General features: G+C 39.5%; 1 protein-coding gene across 3 annotated transcripts in view; it reads left to right on the top strand.

Annotated features, from left to right (window-relative positions):
* The window catches only part of WNK1 (WNK lysine deficient protein kinase 1), a 165,285-nt gene that overhangs the window by 128,574 nt on the left and 19,528 nt on the right, over positions 1–17,183 (top strand). The window contains exons 10-20 of one of the 3 annotated variants that reach the window (XM_069094353.1): positions 4,410–4,556; positions 5,647–6,117; positions 7,176–7,460; positions 8,158–8,246; positions 8,383–8,545; positions 10,175–10,291; positions 11,335–11,508; positions 12,213–12,270; positions 12,450–12,581; positions 12,986–14,457; positions 15,745–15,828. In XM_069094353.1, the coding sequence (XP_068950454.1) occupies positions 4,410–4,556; positions 5,647–6,117; positions 7,176–7,460; positions 8,158–8,246; positions 8,383–8,545; positions 10,175–10,291; positions 11,335–11,508; positions 12,213–12,270; positions 12,450–12,581; positions 12,986–14,457; positions 15,745–15,828 (3,192 nt within the window). The remainder of the gene's footprint in view (positions 1–4,409; positions 4,557–5,646; positions 6,118–7,175; positions 7,461–8,157; positions 8,247–8,382; positions 8,546–10,174; positions 10,292–11,334; positions 11,509–12,212; positions 12,271–12,449; positions 12,582–12,985; positions 14,458–15,744; positions 15,829–17,183) is intronic. The other 2 variants (XM_069094354.1, XM_069094355.1) reach the window with 2 other exon arrangements.

The raw sequence follows: 17,183 nt of genomic DNA, 5'->3' as shown, positions 1-17,183 counted from the left end.
CCCAGGAATGGCAGACTTGCGGTCAGTAAGGCTCAGACTCAGGTCAAAGCCATCCACTTTGGAGTCATTATAGGAAGAGCACAGGAAGAGCTTTTGGCAGTATTTTCAATAGCTTTAAACAAGGTAAACAAGGACACTTACTTGCAGGATAATAATTCAGCACTGGTTTTCCAGGAGCTTAACTCCATTAGACCAACATTAGAAAATTAAGCCAGTCATGGTTGGGACTATCGCAAGACTGAAGAAATTAACTTCTCCTCTAATAAGTAATTCCTGTGTTTTTTTTTCTTTCTCAGTTTATAGGACCCTTTGCAGCAATAACAATGAGAGTCAAGGAAGTTTGTCCTGTTGTATCATACATGTATTTTTAAAGAAATGTCATAATGAACTATTTATTTTAAAATGCTATAATATTTGGCATGCTACCTCATTACTGTCACTACATATGTTTCTTTTTACTCTGACTCCTTCCTCATTTCCTTCTAATGATGATAGGAAATAATATAACTAAGGGCAATAACTATGTTAGAATAAGGTTCTCTGAGTGAGTGGTAAAGATTCTCTTTATGAGAGCTCTCACTCACCTTTAGGTTCAGGGCATTGTTCTAAAACTTGGATAAATGGGATATTAATGTACTAAGACGAGTATAAGTTGTTAATGTTTAAAATAAATATCTGTGATTAACCATTATTCACAATACTGATAATGGTTTACAGTGATCTAGTCTGGCTCTAGTACAGCTAAATATTTTTCATTAACACCTCTGTATTCTACATATATTTATGTTTTGGAAGACTTAATAATAGCCCTCATGTAATATATGGAATCACACAGTATGTGTGAGGTTTTGCTTGTTTTGTTTTTATTTTTTTGACACTAGGTCTCCCAGGGTGGAAATGAACAGCCTCTCATAGGCCCATTTGCACTACTAATAGAAATAAGAGCTTTGACCTGCTCTGTTATCAACGTGGGTCATTTCAGTCCTTTTTGGGCAGCTTGGTGGCCCCTGCCTATCCCCAGGGCTCATTATATTGGTACTAGACTTAGTGTGGACACCCAATTGGCTTAGCCCACTACAGCTCACTATACCTGAGCACCAGCCCCGGCCTCCCCACAATCAAGGGTTTCTAGCATGTATTTTGAGCACACAGTGTGTGCACACATTTTGAAGGGATCCCTGAAGCTATTTACATTTAGTCCAACCTGTATTTGATCAAATTTACCCTCTTTAGTAATTGTCAAAAGTGGTCAGTCCAGCTTCTAAATGAAAATCTTCAGGGAGAGGATAGTCCAATTTTTGGACAGTTTTAATTGTTCAGAAATCTTTCCTTAAATAAAGTCAAAATTTGCCTCTCTGAACCTTCTATCTGTTGCTCTACTTCTGTCCTATGTGTAAAAAAGAACAAGTCTAAACCTTTAAAAAACTTGAAGGCAGCTATCATATTCCATGTCTCCCACCAAGTCTTCTCCAAGCTAAATCACCCAAATCCCTTTGACTAAATTTCAAATGCCATCTTCTTCTGAAAAATTCTCCTGTTTATCAGTGCTCTTCCTGAAATATGATGCCCAGAAGTAACCACAGTTCTCCCGGCAAAACTATCACCTTTCTCAGTGCAGCCCAGAATAATATTAGGGTTTGGTTTGGTTTTTGTAACTGTTGATTCATATTGAGTATGCAGTTCATTAAAATACCTAGAACTGTTTTCCAGAAATTTATCTAGCCATAACTTCCTCATTCTGTACTTGTAAATTTGATTTTTAAGAATTTAATATAATGCTTTTTATTCATCCCTGTTAGATTACATCAGGATTGTCGAGATTTAGGTTTTTGTGACCCTGTTCTGGTTTCTTTTTACATGTCCAGTCGCTTCTTTTCAGTCTCCTTTGTAGGATCATTATTTCATGTCCTGTTCTTCTTTGTCTGAATGTATACCAGGACACCATTTAAGGCCCGCTTCACTTCTCTTTTGACATATTCTCCTGATGATCTCATTTTCACATAAGTTCATTTATTTGTTTTCATTTATTTATTTGTCTTTGGGGGGGGGAAGAAGAGGCAGGGCAATTGGGGTTAAGTGACTTGCTTGAGGTCACACAGCTAGTAAGTTTTGAGTGTCTGAGGCCAAATTTGAACTCAGGTTCTCCTGACTCCAGGACCAGTGCTGTACTCACGTCACCGCCTAGCTGCCCTATATATTTGTTTTTATGTAGAAGACTAGCAAATCTACAGTCATTCCCAAGTTTCAGCCTTACATCACCAACTGCCTACTGAATAATTCGGCGGGGGGGGATGTAGGGCAGTTGGGGTTAAGTGACTTGCCCAAGGTCACACAGCTAGTTTTATGTTACATGTCTGAGGCCAGATTTGAACTCAGGTCCTCCTGACTCCAGGGCAGGTTTTCTATTCACTGAGCCACCTAGCCGCCCCCTACTGAATAATTCTGCCTGAATGGGCCCCAGGCAGTTTAAGGTCAACCTTTCCATAAAGAAATTCATAATCACTCTTCCCTAACCCATCCCTCTTCCAGATTTCCTTGTTTCAGTCTAGAAAACCATCATCCTTCCTATCACCCAGATTCAAAGACAGACCAAAATATAAAGAACTGTCTTCCTAGAGTCATCCCAAGTGTTCTACCTCCTGGTCATGTGGGCAGTTTTATGCATACATATGTGTGTGTGTGTTGTTTATGTATGTCTATGTGTCTTTGTATTTTATCCTGCATTTATTAAGCGCACCTACTAATTTTGGGGTATAAAATGACAATAAATAGCTCCTTTCTTCAAGGAACTTGTATTTTAATGGGGAAAGCAACATACTCATATGTAGGTATGAAGAGAATGCATAAAAAACATAATACAAGGAAACCTGGAGAGGGGGGTAAAGGGAGTATTTAGACATGTTGAGTTTTAAATGCTTTTGAAATATCCAGTTTAAAGCTTCTACTAGGCAATTGATGATTTGGTACTAGAACTCAGAATAGGTAGAGTAGGGCCAGAAATACAGATATGAGTGTCATCCACATAGAGATGGTCATGAAGCCATGGGAGCTAATGATGTCAGCATATGACAAAAAGAGAAGAGCACTCAGGACAGGGCCTTGGAGTATAACCACAGTCAGGGGTCATGGTTTGGTTAGTCATCCAGCCCAGGAGCCTGAGGAGGAATGGTCAGGCAGGAGGGAAAAGAAGAGAGCAATGTTACAAAAACCCAAGGAGGAAAGAATACCTAGGAAGAGGTACTATCGCATGGAGTAGAGAGATGAGGTTTGAGGACAGGCCTTAGATTAGTGCAGCTAAAAGATGATTGTTAACTTAGAAGAAAGAAACTTCAACTGATCAATGACGTTAGAGAAGACACATTGCAGAGAGGAGAGGTGGAGACAGCAAGTTGTAGACAGCTTTTCAAGGATCTTGGCTAAGAAGGAAACAACATGGGTAGGAGAGAAAACAGATTTTTGTTCATTAAAAAAATTAACTTAAAGGAAAGCAATAGAAAGGACAATAGCTTATAGGGATCATAGGTTTTATTAAAGTTTTGGGGGGTGACTTTGTAGGCATCAGAGGAGGAACCAGTAGATAGGGAAAGATGGAAGATTAAAGAGGGGATGGAAATAATTAGGCAGTCTTCTAGAGAACACTGAAGGAGAAGGGATCCAAACATATGTGTTAAATGATGTTGACCTTCACAAAGAGGCACCTCTTCATTAGATGCTGGAGTAAAAGAAATGCAAAAAAGTGGAGAATGTCAAGAGGATAAGGGAAAAGGGAGAAGATAGTCCATAATGAATGACCTCTTATTTTCTCATTAAAATATGAAGTGAAGTCCTGGTGTGGAAAAGTTTCAGTCAGTTGCTATGGTAAATAAGGATAAAGTACCAATTGGGAAGTAATAAAAGAATTGCTTTGCTGCAGTGAGGGTCTTGTTGAGATTAGGTAATGTATTTGTTGGGGACTAAATTAGCCCAGTTTTATGACTTCTTCTAGCTCTATTTAGCAGTAAATGTTTAGGAGCAGAAAAGGTAGATGGTGGGAATAATCAAGATTTAGGGTTTGGCAAGACATAAATAGCATTAAGATAAAGGAGCAATTAATTGATAGTACAGAGTTGAACTGGTTAACTAAAGGAAAGGGGTTATTAAGGGGAGGAGAGTGTACCTGGAGCAAGGGTGATGCCTTGGGAAAATACAGAAGAGTAGAAAGATTGAAGGTCACACATAAACTTCTGTGTTATTTTGAGCAGAAAACTACTAGTCATATTTGCTTTACTTGCCAGTAATTCTTGCTTTTTAAAGAGAATTGAAATTGTCTTTATGCATAAAACTTATAAAGGCCTTAGGAAGCACATTTCCTTGAAAATACATGAATAATGTCCTGTAATAAAGCTCTTTCTTTCCCTTTTCTACAATAGGGTGTACAACAAGCCTCTTCTCAGCAGACAGGGCAGTATCTGCTTCCCCAGTCAGCAGCATCTGGTGTGGCTACAACTGCACAGCCAGTGACTCAGCCTCAGCTTCCACAGGTCTTGCCAGTGCCTCAAGTATCAGTTGGGAAGCAGGTAAGTCATTAAATTCTTATGAAAGCAGTTATCTGCATGTAGTGGGGGCTTTTAAGAGTTTGTGTCTTCTTCCCTCATAATGAAATGCCAGCTAAAGAGAGTGTTTTCATCCCAAAGTAAAGTGGAATTTGCTTCCTTTGTGCATCGTTCATGTGAATCAAAATATGCTAAAAGCAAGAACAAAGGAGACATCTAGGACTTTTAGAACTGTCTGCCTAAAGCAAATGTGACAGCCTCTTGGTAAAGAAGGAGATAGGATGCTGGAACTTGCATAAGATTGTTTGACAATATTTTTATTGATCTGGACCTAGAATTCATTTCTTGTCTAGTATTACAGTTATTCAGTATGTTGGTGGCTGAGATACCCAGTGTTCTAGAATGTAAACTACATGGAAATTTTCATATCTAGAAGCTAATCTACTTCCTTCCTGATGTTCCATTTCTAGGACCATAGTCTGCATACTGCATTTGTTCTTTGCTTGTTTTTTTCTAATTGCTTCTGTGCATGCTTTCTTAAGGATCACACTAAAGAAGCTGAAGTTACTTTTGTTGTATATGTATTGTTTTGTTTTGTTTTCAAATTTCATTAATGTTTGCTATGCTTTGTGACAATTCCTTTTACTTTTTGTTGGCACAGTGGTTTGTCACCAGTTCATTAACAGATATTGGGGGAAAAAATGCAAGGCACTATCAGTATTAGACCAAAGATCCCAAGAGCAATGTGAACAAAAGTCAGTGACTTCTCACTAGAGAATGTTTAGCTTTAAAGAAGTTTTGATTTGGAACATATGCAATTCTTTTTTATCATCAGTCTGATTGTATTTACAAGTCTAGTCAATGTCAACAAACCTCTTTGTGAAATAGATCTATTTTTAGTGCCTAGCAAGAAAACAACAATAAAATTCCCTTAAAATATAACCATTTGGGACAATAGTCACTCTGCCATCTATTTTTCTGACAGCAATCCCCATCCTTTACTTTAGTGACATTGATACTAGGGTTTTTTAAGTTATTTTCTTCTTTTGGCTAATAAATAAATCTTGCTTTTGGCTACTTTGCTTCCTTATCTATTTTTTCTTTACTTTCCCAGCTTCCTGTTTCTCAGCCAATATCGACCATCCAAGGCGAACCTCAGATACCAGTTGCAGCACCTTCCCTTCCACAGCCCTCAGTTACCCCATCTCTCTCTGGTGCTCACTTCCTTCCCGTGGGCCAGCCACTTCCAGCATCTTTACTCCCTCAATTCTCAGTCTCTCAGATTCCCATATCAACTCCTCATGTGTCTGTGGCTCAGACAGGTTTCTCATCCCTGCCAAACTCTATGGCATCTGGCATTAACCAGCCTCTGCTCACCTTGGCCTCATCTGCTGCAGCGGCTGCTATCCCTGTGGGATCAACTGTAGTCCCTAGTCAGCTTCCCACCCTTCTGCAGCCTGTGACTCAGCTGCCAAGTCAGGCTCACCCACAGCTCCTTCAGCCAGCAATTCAGTCCATAGGAATACCAGCTAACCTTGGACAAGCTGCTGAGGCTTCACTTCCCTCTGGAGAGTCTCTGTACCAGGTATTGTGCTAAAATAAGCAAAAATCCAGGGTCAGATCTTCTACAGCCTAGACCTGACCCCAGGATTATAGTTATATGTGGAGATCCACCTAGAGAAAAAGATGTGCATGAGTCCTTTAAAGAACTAAAAGCAGGATGGTACAAGGGTTTGACTGCAGTGATCAAACACCAGAAAATTTTAACTTTGCAGCATGCAGTATAGCATATCAGCAAAGATTATTGATTCCAGTTGTTAAAATAGAAGAGTTCAGCAGTACCAAACAACATAGCCTTTTTCTGACCCATGATCTGGGAAGGAGAGGGGGCATCCTGGATGTTTCTATTAGTGTGTCTTACCACAGCTCTTTAAGAAAACAAGGCAATAACTTCAGAATTCAACTTAAAACTATTCAGTTGTGAGAAATGGAAGTGGAACAGCCAACATGATAATAAGAATAAAAGTTCAACATTTAATCTTGTGTCTACCTAGTCTAACAGCTAAAGCTAAGTCTGTGTTGCTTTTCTTTGAAATAAAATATTGCCTGGGGGCGTGTAGGTAAAGCACGGACCCCGGAGTCAGGAGGACCCGACACAACACCCACACAAAAAAACTAGCCGTGTGACCTTGGGCAAGTTACTTAACCCCAATTGCCCTCCAAACGGCACCAAAAAAAAAGAAATAAAATATTGCCTGAGTAGATAAAGATTACCATAGCCTATTTCCAGAGTTGGTAAGAAACTTCCCAGGGATAGTAGGGAAGCCAATCATTTGATTTCTGGAAGGCTAATCAAGTAACCATAACAGCCTGGATGTTCTCCTATTTGAGATCATCAAAAGATGTGCCAGTATTGCTTTTCTGTAGGGAATCTGAAGAGCTCTCCTTTCCCTTTCAAAAATCTATGTTTTATCCAGACACCTAACATTTCTCTCAAAAATGGTGTTTGGATGTAGTGAAAAGAGAGCAAAGGATTGTGCTTTAACTCCTCCCTGCTGTATGTGATTGTGTTTATGTCTGTTCCTGGTTTGCTTATTTGATGACCCAGCCTGCACTAACTCAGCTCCCTCATTTCTGTCGCAGGGCTTCCCACCTCGACTGCCACCTCAGTACCCAGGAGACTCAAATATTATTCCCTCCTCCACCGTGGCTTCTGTTTGCGTCCCCTCTACAGTTCTGTCCCCTCCCTTGCCCACGGAAGCCTTGGCTCCACCAGGGTACCTTCCTGCAGTTGTGCAGCCTTACGTGGAGCCAAGTGTTTTAGTTCCAGTGGGTGGTCTAGGAGGACAGGTTCAAGTTCCCCATTCAGCAATGAGCTTAGCACAGCAGGCCCCCTCTGCTGCACCCTCCCAGCAAGCAGCTCTGGAGGTAAATGAAATCTCTGCATGTGTGTGTGGGAAGCATAAATCTGAGGGGATAAAAATTATAGGCCAGTGTAAATTTGGGTTCTCCTTTCTTGGAATTCATTTGGACTTCATTACCAACTAACTCCTGAATGACTTTCTCTTACAGCAGAATGACATGCCAATGTGGGGGCCTTGTTGCCACTGGCTGTTCTGTTGGGAAGTGAGTGTGCCTCTGAGAGGCTTAGCCCTGTTAGCACTTCACTTCTGGCTAGTTCTGTAGATCTTATTCTTGTCTTCTCACCAACTCTCTTGCCATTGGCAGTCCTGAGAGTATCTCATCCTGCTGTGCTCCCAGCAGCCCCTTTGCCCCCTGCTGGGAGAGAGATCTGAATCATCTTTGCACTTTGCTCTGCCTGCCCTGTTGCACATACTTCTGGTAAGATGCTGGCTGCATGGCAAGTTGTAGTGTCACACTGTCTAGTGGACATAATGGCTGATCTCCACTGTGCAGTCTATACCAGAGACTGACCAATACAATCCTCCTTTGGAGTTGTAAGACAACTATCTAGATGCTAAATGTCGAAGACTTTCCTAATGAGGTAGTGCTTCTAGGGCTTAGGGGGAGGAATTAGAAAAATTCTTAAGGGTAGTTTAGTGGGTTTTGAAAGAGAAATAAAATTTTGACTTGTGTTACTCTTAATCATTCTTTCTTTTCACAGAGTACTCAAGGTGTTTCCCAGTCCAGTCCTCCAGAACCTGTGCCATCAGCACAGCCACAGACCACCACATTGGTTTCCTCTATAGATAGGTAAGAGTACAACTAGAAATTCTCTTTCTTGAACAAGGGCTGGGAGGGACTCAGTTCTATGAAGCTGTTTTCAATCTTGAAATTACATCATTTGTAAGACCTAAACATACAGGCTAAGTTTTCATTCCTTCTTTAGTGCACATTCAGATGTTGCTTCGGGTATGAGTGATGGGAATGAGAATGTTCCATCATCCAGTGGGAGACATGAAGGGAGAACTACAAAACGTCATTATCGGAAGTCAGTACGGAGTCGTTCTCGTCATGAGAAAACTACTCGCCCCAAATTGAGAATTCTTAATGTAAGTAGAAGCTTCTCAGACTTCATCTTATAATAAGTTAGGGCTAGAAGGAACTTTACAGATTATCTAATTCTTTTCTTCATATTATAGATGAGGAAACTGAGGCCCAGAGATATTAATTGACTTGCCCCAAGGTCATACATTTTTTAATATCAGAGGCCAAAGTAGAATCAAGTCTCCTGACTCCCATTTCTTCTCACTATACCATGCTGCCTCTTGAGTTTTAGAGCAATAAATAGTTTAACTGCTTCCCCTCTTCTTCCTTGGTCTGTAGTCAAGCTGAATTACTATATCACTACAGAAATCCTGTAGGGTAAATGTATCCCTTTCATATAGCTATACTTTTAATATTTTCAAGGTATTTCAAGAATAGTACAATACCAGTGATACTTTCTTAGACTTTCTTCTTTGGTTTCCCATCTCTAAAGAAAAGAATATTCAATCAAGCAGTGAGATTATTTATATGAAAAGACTAACCTAAAATTAAAGTGTATTTATGCAAAACTCATCACCAGGTTTAGTCACAGGATGGATAATAAGTTTTGGACATAGTAACTCTCAGAAAAGGAGCAGCTAGGTGGTGAAGGGGATTGAGTGCTGGACCTGAAGTCAGGAAGACTTATCTTTGTGAGTTCAAATGAGACCTCAGACACTTACTAGCTGTGTGACCCTGAGCAAGTCTCTTAACCATCTTTACCCTGTTCCTCATTTGTAACATGAGCTGGAGAGGCAAATGATAGGCCACTTCAATATCTTTGCCCAAAAGAAACAAATGGAGTCATGTAGAGTCAGATATGACTGAAAAATGACTGAAGAAAACCTGCTAAGACGCAGAGTGTCTGTCATCTCCATCTGTGGGAAGAAAGAACTCACATTGGTGAAATTAGAGACCTTTGAAGTATCGAAGTTAAGAAAGCTTAAAATCCTTTGTTTTGTCCAAATAACTTTTCCTTCAACTACATTTCTAGAGGAAAGTACTTCTTTTTCTTAACAATGCATTCAGAAAAATAGTTCAGACATTAATTTTAAAAGAAACTGCTGGTCTTATTGTTCATTCCTTCCAAACCATTCAGTGGAAGACTAGTGAGTAGTCTGAGGACTAGTATAATTACACCATGCTAGGAGATCATATTGCTGCTCACTCTACAAAGAAAGGAACAAAACATGTGTCTGCTCTTACTTTGATGAATAATGGCAGCACTATATTTCAGCTTTGAAATCAAGTGATAATCTGTACTGTTATCCCCCACACTAATGTCTGAATAATGTTCTGACTACATTTTTCTGGCTTTGATCACGTATTATCCTTGTTCAAAAATTTAGGTGGCTATCCATTTCCTCTAGATTGGAATACAAATTATTTGACCAAATATGTAGGGTTCCTCCAGATCTGCCCCTTTTCCAGCCTATGCAACATTACTTTCTATTCTTTGTTCTCACCAAATTGAACCTAGTAGCTATTCCCCTAAAGGCATTCTCTCTTCTGCTAACTAATATCTGTGTGATCTTAGGCAAAATGCCCCAGTTTCTGTAACTCTGAAACATAGGGGTTGGAGTAGATTACCTTTAAGACCTCAAGTTCTGATAACAAAATAGGTTATTTAACAAGAGGTGTTCTTGTTCTTTCAGGTGTCAAACAAAGGAGACCGAGTAGTGGAATGCCAGTTAGAGACTCACAACCGGAAAATGGTTACATTCAAATTTGACCTGGATGGTGACAATCCTGAGGAGATAGCATCAATTATGGTATACTGACATTGGTTGAGGTTTAGATTCTTACCTTGTTGTTTAAAACCTAATACAAACTCTCTTGGGAGAAAAACCAAATTACCAGTACAGTCAGTCATATGTGTGTTCCTCAGATTTTTGTCTCTGCTTCAGGATCCTTACCATCAAGAATGGAATGAAAGGCCTTCTTCCATTTTCATTATGTGTTAATTGCATTCTTTAAGACCTTAGTTTGAGCTTTTATATTGTCTTATATAGGCTTCTGTGTGGTTAGTTTGCAAATACTTTACCGTTAAAATGGATCAAGCACTAAGAAGTTTTCTTTGCTGTAACCTGTTCCAGTGACTCAAAGGATTTTCACTTTTATACCTAACCTAATTTCTTTACCCTTCAATTCCCTTTTCAGTGGAAGTGGAGAACAGCTATTCACCAGCATGAGTACAGTGTTTACTTAGCTATCAGTTACTAACCTGTTACCTGCCATTGTACCATTTGTGGACACTTTGTAGTGAAATTCTATGGCACAATGAATATAAAGACTATACTTCAAAAAACTAATTTTCATAAGTAATAAGAATATAAACCTGTTTTTAGAATAAACATTAACCTTTTAAATATTTATATTGCTTTCTTAGTAGAATTAAACAGAAATATATTTTAGCAATGGTAGAACATGTGGTGAAATCAGAGATTTATCTGTATATGACTGTTTTATTAAACCAAAGCAAGTACAAGCTGCCCCTACTTAAGGACTCTTGGTTTATTTTTACATGAAGTTGAAAGTTTGATTTAAACTGCATATGACTTTTCTCCCTAGAGATTGCAATTGGAATTCATACCTCACTTAAATAACTTGTGCTTGCTATCTCTTGATAATGAGTCTTCTTCCTCTCACTTCTTTACACTTGTCTTAGAGTTGGGAGTTATTACTTTCCAGAAATAGAAAGTACTTAAATCCAGGAATTCCAAATGAACATTTTTACAGAGGTTTGTTTGGTTGGATACACAAGAATCATTGGCCCCATTTGCCAGAAACATTTAGAAATTGTTTCTTTTATTAGGTGAACAACGATTTTATTCTAGCAACAGAGAGAGACTCATTTGTGGATCAGGTGCGAGAAATCATTGAAAAGGCTGATGAAATGCTCAGTGAGGATGTTAGTGTGGAACCAGAAGGTGACCAAGGATCAGAGGGCTTACAAGCAAAGGATGACTATGGCTTTTCAGGATCCCAGGTAGGGTCAATATATGAGGGTTCTCAAAAGTCTAAATTCTTAGAATATTACAGGTATAGGTATTTGGTGTCTCTAACAACTAATCTTTGACAACCTAGGAACAATAATATAAGTCTAGGAATTGATCTTTTTGTTTCATACTTTCTAAGATTATTACTTACACAATCTCAGCTAGACCCAGCAAGTATTACTTTTACACCTCCCTAATTAATTCGCTCTACACAACAACTTCCTTTTTTGTTCTTTTTTTTTTTTAATTTATTTAATTATTTTTAGTTTATAGCATTTGGTTCCACAATCCCTCGAGTTCCAATTTTTCTCCCCCTCTCTTTCTTCCCCACTCTCTGCCACGGCGGCATGCAATCTGATATAAGTTCTACAAATAACCTTCGCATTAGTCAAGTTGTAAAGGAGAATTATAACCAGTGGAGTGAATGGCGAGAAAGAAGGAACAAAATAAAACACAAAGGGAAGAGAGCAGGTAGTCTGCTTTAATCTGCATTCAGGCTCTGCAGTTCTTTTCTCTGGATGTGGATATCCCCCTCCATCATGAGTCTTTTGTAGTTGTCTTATAGCCTTACATTGCTGAGAGGAACCCAGTCTATTAAAGTTAGTCGTCACCCTAATTGGGCTTAATGAACACAGTCACTGGGTAGGGTTTGGGAACTGTGGTGCACAAGTAAATAAATTTTTGTTTGTTGCAGAAATTGGAAGGAGAGTTCAAACAACCAAATCCTGCATCTTCTGTGCCTCAGAGAGCAGGTAAGCTTTCCTTTCAGCTTTCCACATTGTCTTGTTTTGGCATTTAACTTCTTAGAAAACAAATAGCAGTCAGCTACCTAGATGCTCACTCTCTGCTCTAATAGTGAAATTATGAACTGCTTTTGAGTCAGGACTGAAGCCAAATGAAGAATAATGTGCTGGGGTTTTTTCTTATTTAGGTGTTTCCTCCAGTTCCTTAACTCAAGTTGTACATTCAGCTGGACGACGATTCATAGTGAGTCCTGTACCAGAGAGTCGGCTACGAGAATCAGTATTTTTCACTGCTACGTCCAGTGACATGTCAGACACAGGTTAGTCCACAGGTGGAAAACTCCAAGTAAGAATAGCAGATAAAACCTGAGGCAGAATTAAAGTGGGAAGGTTAGCGGATGCCTGGGAAACATGGGAAGCTGGAAGAGCCAAGAAAGAATAACTTGGGTGTTGGTAATACATTTAGTGAATTATGAGTAAGTAGTTCTTTCACATGGTGATACATGGTTGTGACCTGAATTCCTCTCTCCTTGTTTAGGTTGGGTGCCCAGGCCAGGGGACTTGTGTACAAGATGTGTCCTATTTTAGTATCTGTCCCGTAGCAGAGGGCTGTTTTATTTTCATGTTGGCGAGCTTAATCGAGTTTTAGGCCATGTTGTATTCCTAACCTTTTAAAAAAATGAACTAACTTGATTTTTTGTGTTTTGTTTGTTTTCCTTTGCAGCTGTTGTTGCTCCATCCCATGGCCCTGTCACGAATCTGTCTCATTCTGCCTCATCCGTTAGTTTGCAACAGGCATTCTCTGAACTCAGGCATGCTCAAATGGCAGAAGGACCCAGTACAGCTCCCCCAAACTTCAGCCATGCAGGACCAATCTTTCCAGCTGTACCTCCCACCATGACTAGCATGGCTGTAGTCTTCCCTCCCATGGCAGCAGCTGTGCCTTCAGTATCAGTCCCTGCAACAAGTAGCCCTTTTCATAGTGTTTCTGTACCAGTCATTCAATCTGTGGTCACCATGCCTACTGAAAAGGTAATTGCCGGAGTTACCTCCAGTGCAGGTGTATTAACTTCAAGTTCTTTCCCTGGACCACCGCTAACTACCAGTGTGGCTTCCAGCATCACTATTCCTGCAGCTGTGTCACTGTGTCCTACAGCTGAATCGATTCAGATCCCACCAGCTGGGGCAGTTATGTCTAGTGCTGGCACTTTTCCTCCTGCAGCAGTATCCATAGCTCCAGTTCCTGGAATAGGCAGTGCTGTTCCCCCAGGTGCTATCACCCCAGCTATAACTTCTCAGCCTACTCAGATTGCAGCAAGTATAGCTGTAGCAGCCACCCTGGCTTCTGCGTCTTCCACCACTCCATTCCCAAGCATGTCTTCACAGCCACCTCTTCAGCTCGGTAGCAGCAACTCTGCCCCCAGTGTAGCCGAAACAGTGGTGGTTAGTGCACTCCATCCCAAGCATGATGGCACACATTTATCAGAGAAGCCACCCCTTAGCAGTGTAGTGGGGCTATCCCTGCCCCTCTCTGTAGCTTCATCTTCCTCTGGAGCCGGGCTGTCTGATTCAACTAGTCAGCCCAGTGCAGTGCACCCTTTGCAAGTCCCATCTGCTGTTGCTTCTCCTCCTGTCCTTTCACAGGCAGCAGGGGTCATCTCCACCCCAGTATTGCCTCAGGTTCCTTTGCCTGGTATCCTTCCCCTAGCACAACCTGTTACCAGTGTACCTGCTGTACAGCAGACACTAATCCATAGTCAGCCTCAACCAGCTTCACTTCCCAACCAGCCCCACACCCACTGCCCAGAAATAGATACAGATACACAACCCAAAGCCCCTGGTATTGATGATATAAAGACTCTGGAAGAAAAACTACGGTCTCTCTTCAGTGAACACAGTTCGGTTGGAGCCCAGCATGCCCCTGTCTCACTGGAGACATCATTGGTGGTGGAGACCACAGTCATGCCAGGCATCCCAACCACCGCTGTCGCACCAAGCAAGCTCATGACTTCCACCACAAGTACTTGCTTACCACCAAGCAGTTTGCCTCTAGGAACAACTACTGGTTTGTCAGTTGTTACACCAGTGGTCACACCCGGGCAAGCTGCCACCCCAGTCAGCAGTGTTCCAGCCCCGGCCAGCATTGCAGCAGGGGTGAAACCTGGAACCCCTCCTTCAAAGCCACATCTTACCAAGGTACCATTAAGGTTCTTAGGGATTCATTTTATGTAGTTCCTTCTCTTATTGCACTAAAATAATGGATTTCCTCTCAAGGATAGAGTTAAACATTTTTATGCATAATAACCCTATGTCCCAACAAAGTAGAAATATGGTCATGAAAACAGATTCAAGAGGCTTATAGAAGTTCTTCTGTCAGACTGAACTCAGTTTACATGTTTGGATTTCATTGAGAGAGAGAGTGTGTGTGTGTGTGTGTGTGTGTGTATTTCATTATTTTGAAATGTATTAACTTCTAGAGATTTTCTAAGTATACAATAAGTATATTAATGTTAAATACCACACCCGCATTTGTCCCATTTGGTTTAGAAAAAAGTAATATTTACCCCCCAAAAGGGAATTCTTCTCTGTCATCTACAGTATAGAGAAAGGGCAAATCACTAATCTGTGAAGCCAGTTATTAAAACAGCACATTTTTTTTTCCATTGCTACAAAATCAAGATTTAAGATTTAGAGTTTTAAAGTAATTGAATGTCGGTGATCAAATTAGTACAAGAATTATAGCCCCAGTACTAATTCCAAAATTACTAACTGCAATATACTTTCTGATTCTGCTATTATGGGTTTTCCTCATTCTGGCATCTCCAATCTCTTCCAACAGTTTTCATATAACCTGACTGGATTTCTTCTAACTACATTGCTTGTTCCAATCATCTTTTTAGTCTGATAGTGGCACAACATTTTTGTAAAAATGACAGGCAGGCAGAGACTTGACCCAGACTGAGAATATCTTGTTCCTGATAGAAAAGAACTTATCTTCACATTGTCAAATTAGGTTTCTACTAGTATAGAACCAACCAAGAATTTACCTGTCTTAAAAATCCTCTTTAAGATCAGCTGAGTAAAGTTGATACCTGATCTCAGCACTATTGGATTAGATCCTGGTCATTTGTCCTCTTCCATAAGAGAAAACCTTCTATTGTACATTACTTTAATTTTTGGATTTTCCACAATAAAAGTATCAAGTTCTGCCTGCCTTTGTTCATAACTAGAACTAATGCCATGAAGTAACTTACCAGGTATATAACTACATTATTCCCCAGTGAATCTTTCCTCTGCTGAACAATTTACAATAAATTGCAGTTTCTGGAAAGGCTTGGGCATTTTTGTTTGTTTTTGTTTTGTTTCTATAACCTTGTGTAATTTCATATTAATTATGTTATTCCTTAATATGCAGTAGTAGTAACCTTCTCTGATCCTTTTATTCATGTCTGATACATTGAAATTTCCATTCATTGTCCATAGGTGCTGCCAGTAGGTACTGAACTTCCATCTGGTAGCCCACCCAATGAACAGCAGCCGCCTTTTCCAGGACCTTCACTAACACAGGTGCTCCATGACTTGGCAGAATTCTGTTTCTCTTTGCTTTTTGTCTTTCAAGACGCATGGTTAAATTCTTCATTGCATGGTATTAGCTTCTTCATTTTTCTTTTTCTCTTGACTCAATAACCCCCTTCCACTGAAGGTTTTTGGAGTAGAGCTTGAACCTAGTGGTCCAGATCCCACCTAAACTGAGGTGTACAGTTCTTCCATTTGGCTGTTAGAGACAGACCCGAACTAAGAAGATGACTCTGAGATACTTATTTCAATGTAGTTTTTGAGTCTGTTCTTTAAAACTGTTTCTCACAGCCTTAAGTTTTACCAGCAAATTATCTCCTTCCACACAAACCAGAGTTAAGGATATTCACTCTGAGAAGTTTTTTGATAATTTCCAAAACACAATTTCTTCAAATTTCTATAGAGTTTATTCCCTATAACAGGAGTTGCCAAACTTAACAAGCCAAATTTCTAAGTATATAAGTATATTAATGTTAGATACCACACACGCATTTGTCCCATTTGGTTCAGAAGAAAGCAACATTTACCCCCCACAAGGGAATTCTTCTCTGTCATCTAAAATATAGAGAAAGGGCAGATCACTAGTCTGTGAAGCCAGTTATTAAAGCAGCATGGTTTTTTTTTTTCCACTACTACAAAAAACAAGATTTCAGAGTTATAGAGTTTTTAAAGTAATTGATGTTGGTGATCAGATTAGTACAAGAATCATGTGTAGCCGATAATACATTCACCATATAGTTAGGGTTTTATAAAACTGAAAGAAAAAGTAAATGGAAATAGATGTGATAAAGATAGGTAACTACAGTTCTGTGTACATTTTATAAAGCTTTCTAGAGAGGGGAAGAATACAAAATCCATCTTCTGGGGACAGAAGAAAGATGATGCTAGAACAGAAAAAAACATGCATATAAGCATCAGCCCTTCTCCTATTCTTGTATGGTCTGAAAACTATGAATAATTTTTATATACAGTAAATCTTTATTTTTAAATGTAAAAACTATTCCTAGCTCCTAGAGTTTTCTGACCTTTGCTCCAGTATAGCAGTGGTACAGAGCTTTCAGGGCTGGCATTTTAGGAAGAACCTGAAACTATTTAATGATATTATTAAAAGGTGATTTAAATTCTAAAATATATTTAGGCTATTTCAGCATATATCCAGTAAGTCATATAGAAACTTCTACTTTAATATACTATCCTGTGATACAAAGAAAGTAACAGGGCAAAATTATGTGTATTTGTCCAGTCAGGTATGACTTTAAAAAAAAAAATACCAACCTCACCTTTGGCAGTATTTCTGAATAAGCAAATTCATAATTATTTAAATAAAATTAAATTAGTATTTTACC

Source organism: Petaurus breviceps, unplaced genomic scaffold, assembly GCF_028583685.1.
Source record: "Petaurus breviceps papuanus isolate PSGF00001 unplaced genomic scaffold, PetGlider_PUasm1.0 216, whole genome shotgun sequence".
In the NCBI taxonomy this organism is placed as follows: Eukaryota; Metazoa; Chordata; class Mammalia; order Diprotodontia; family Petauridae; genus Petaurus; species Petaurus breviceps.
Note: the sequence above shows the minus strand (reverse complement) of the source record. Positions and strands in the feature narration are given on the sequence as shown.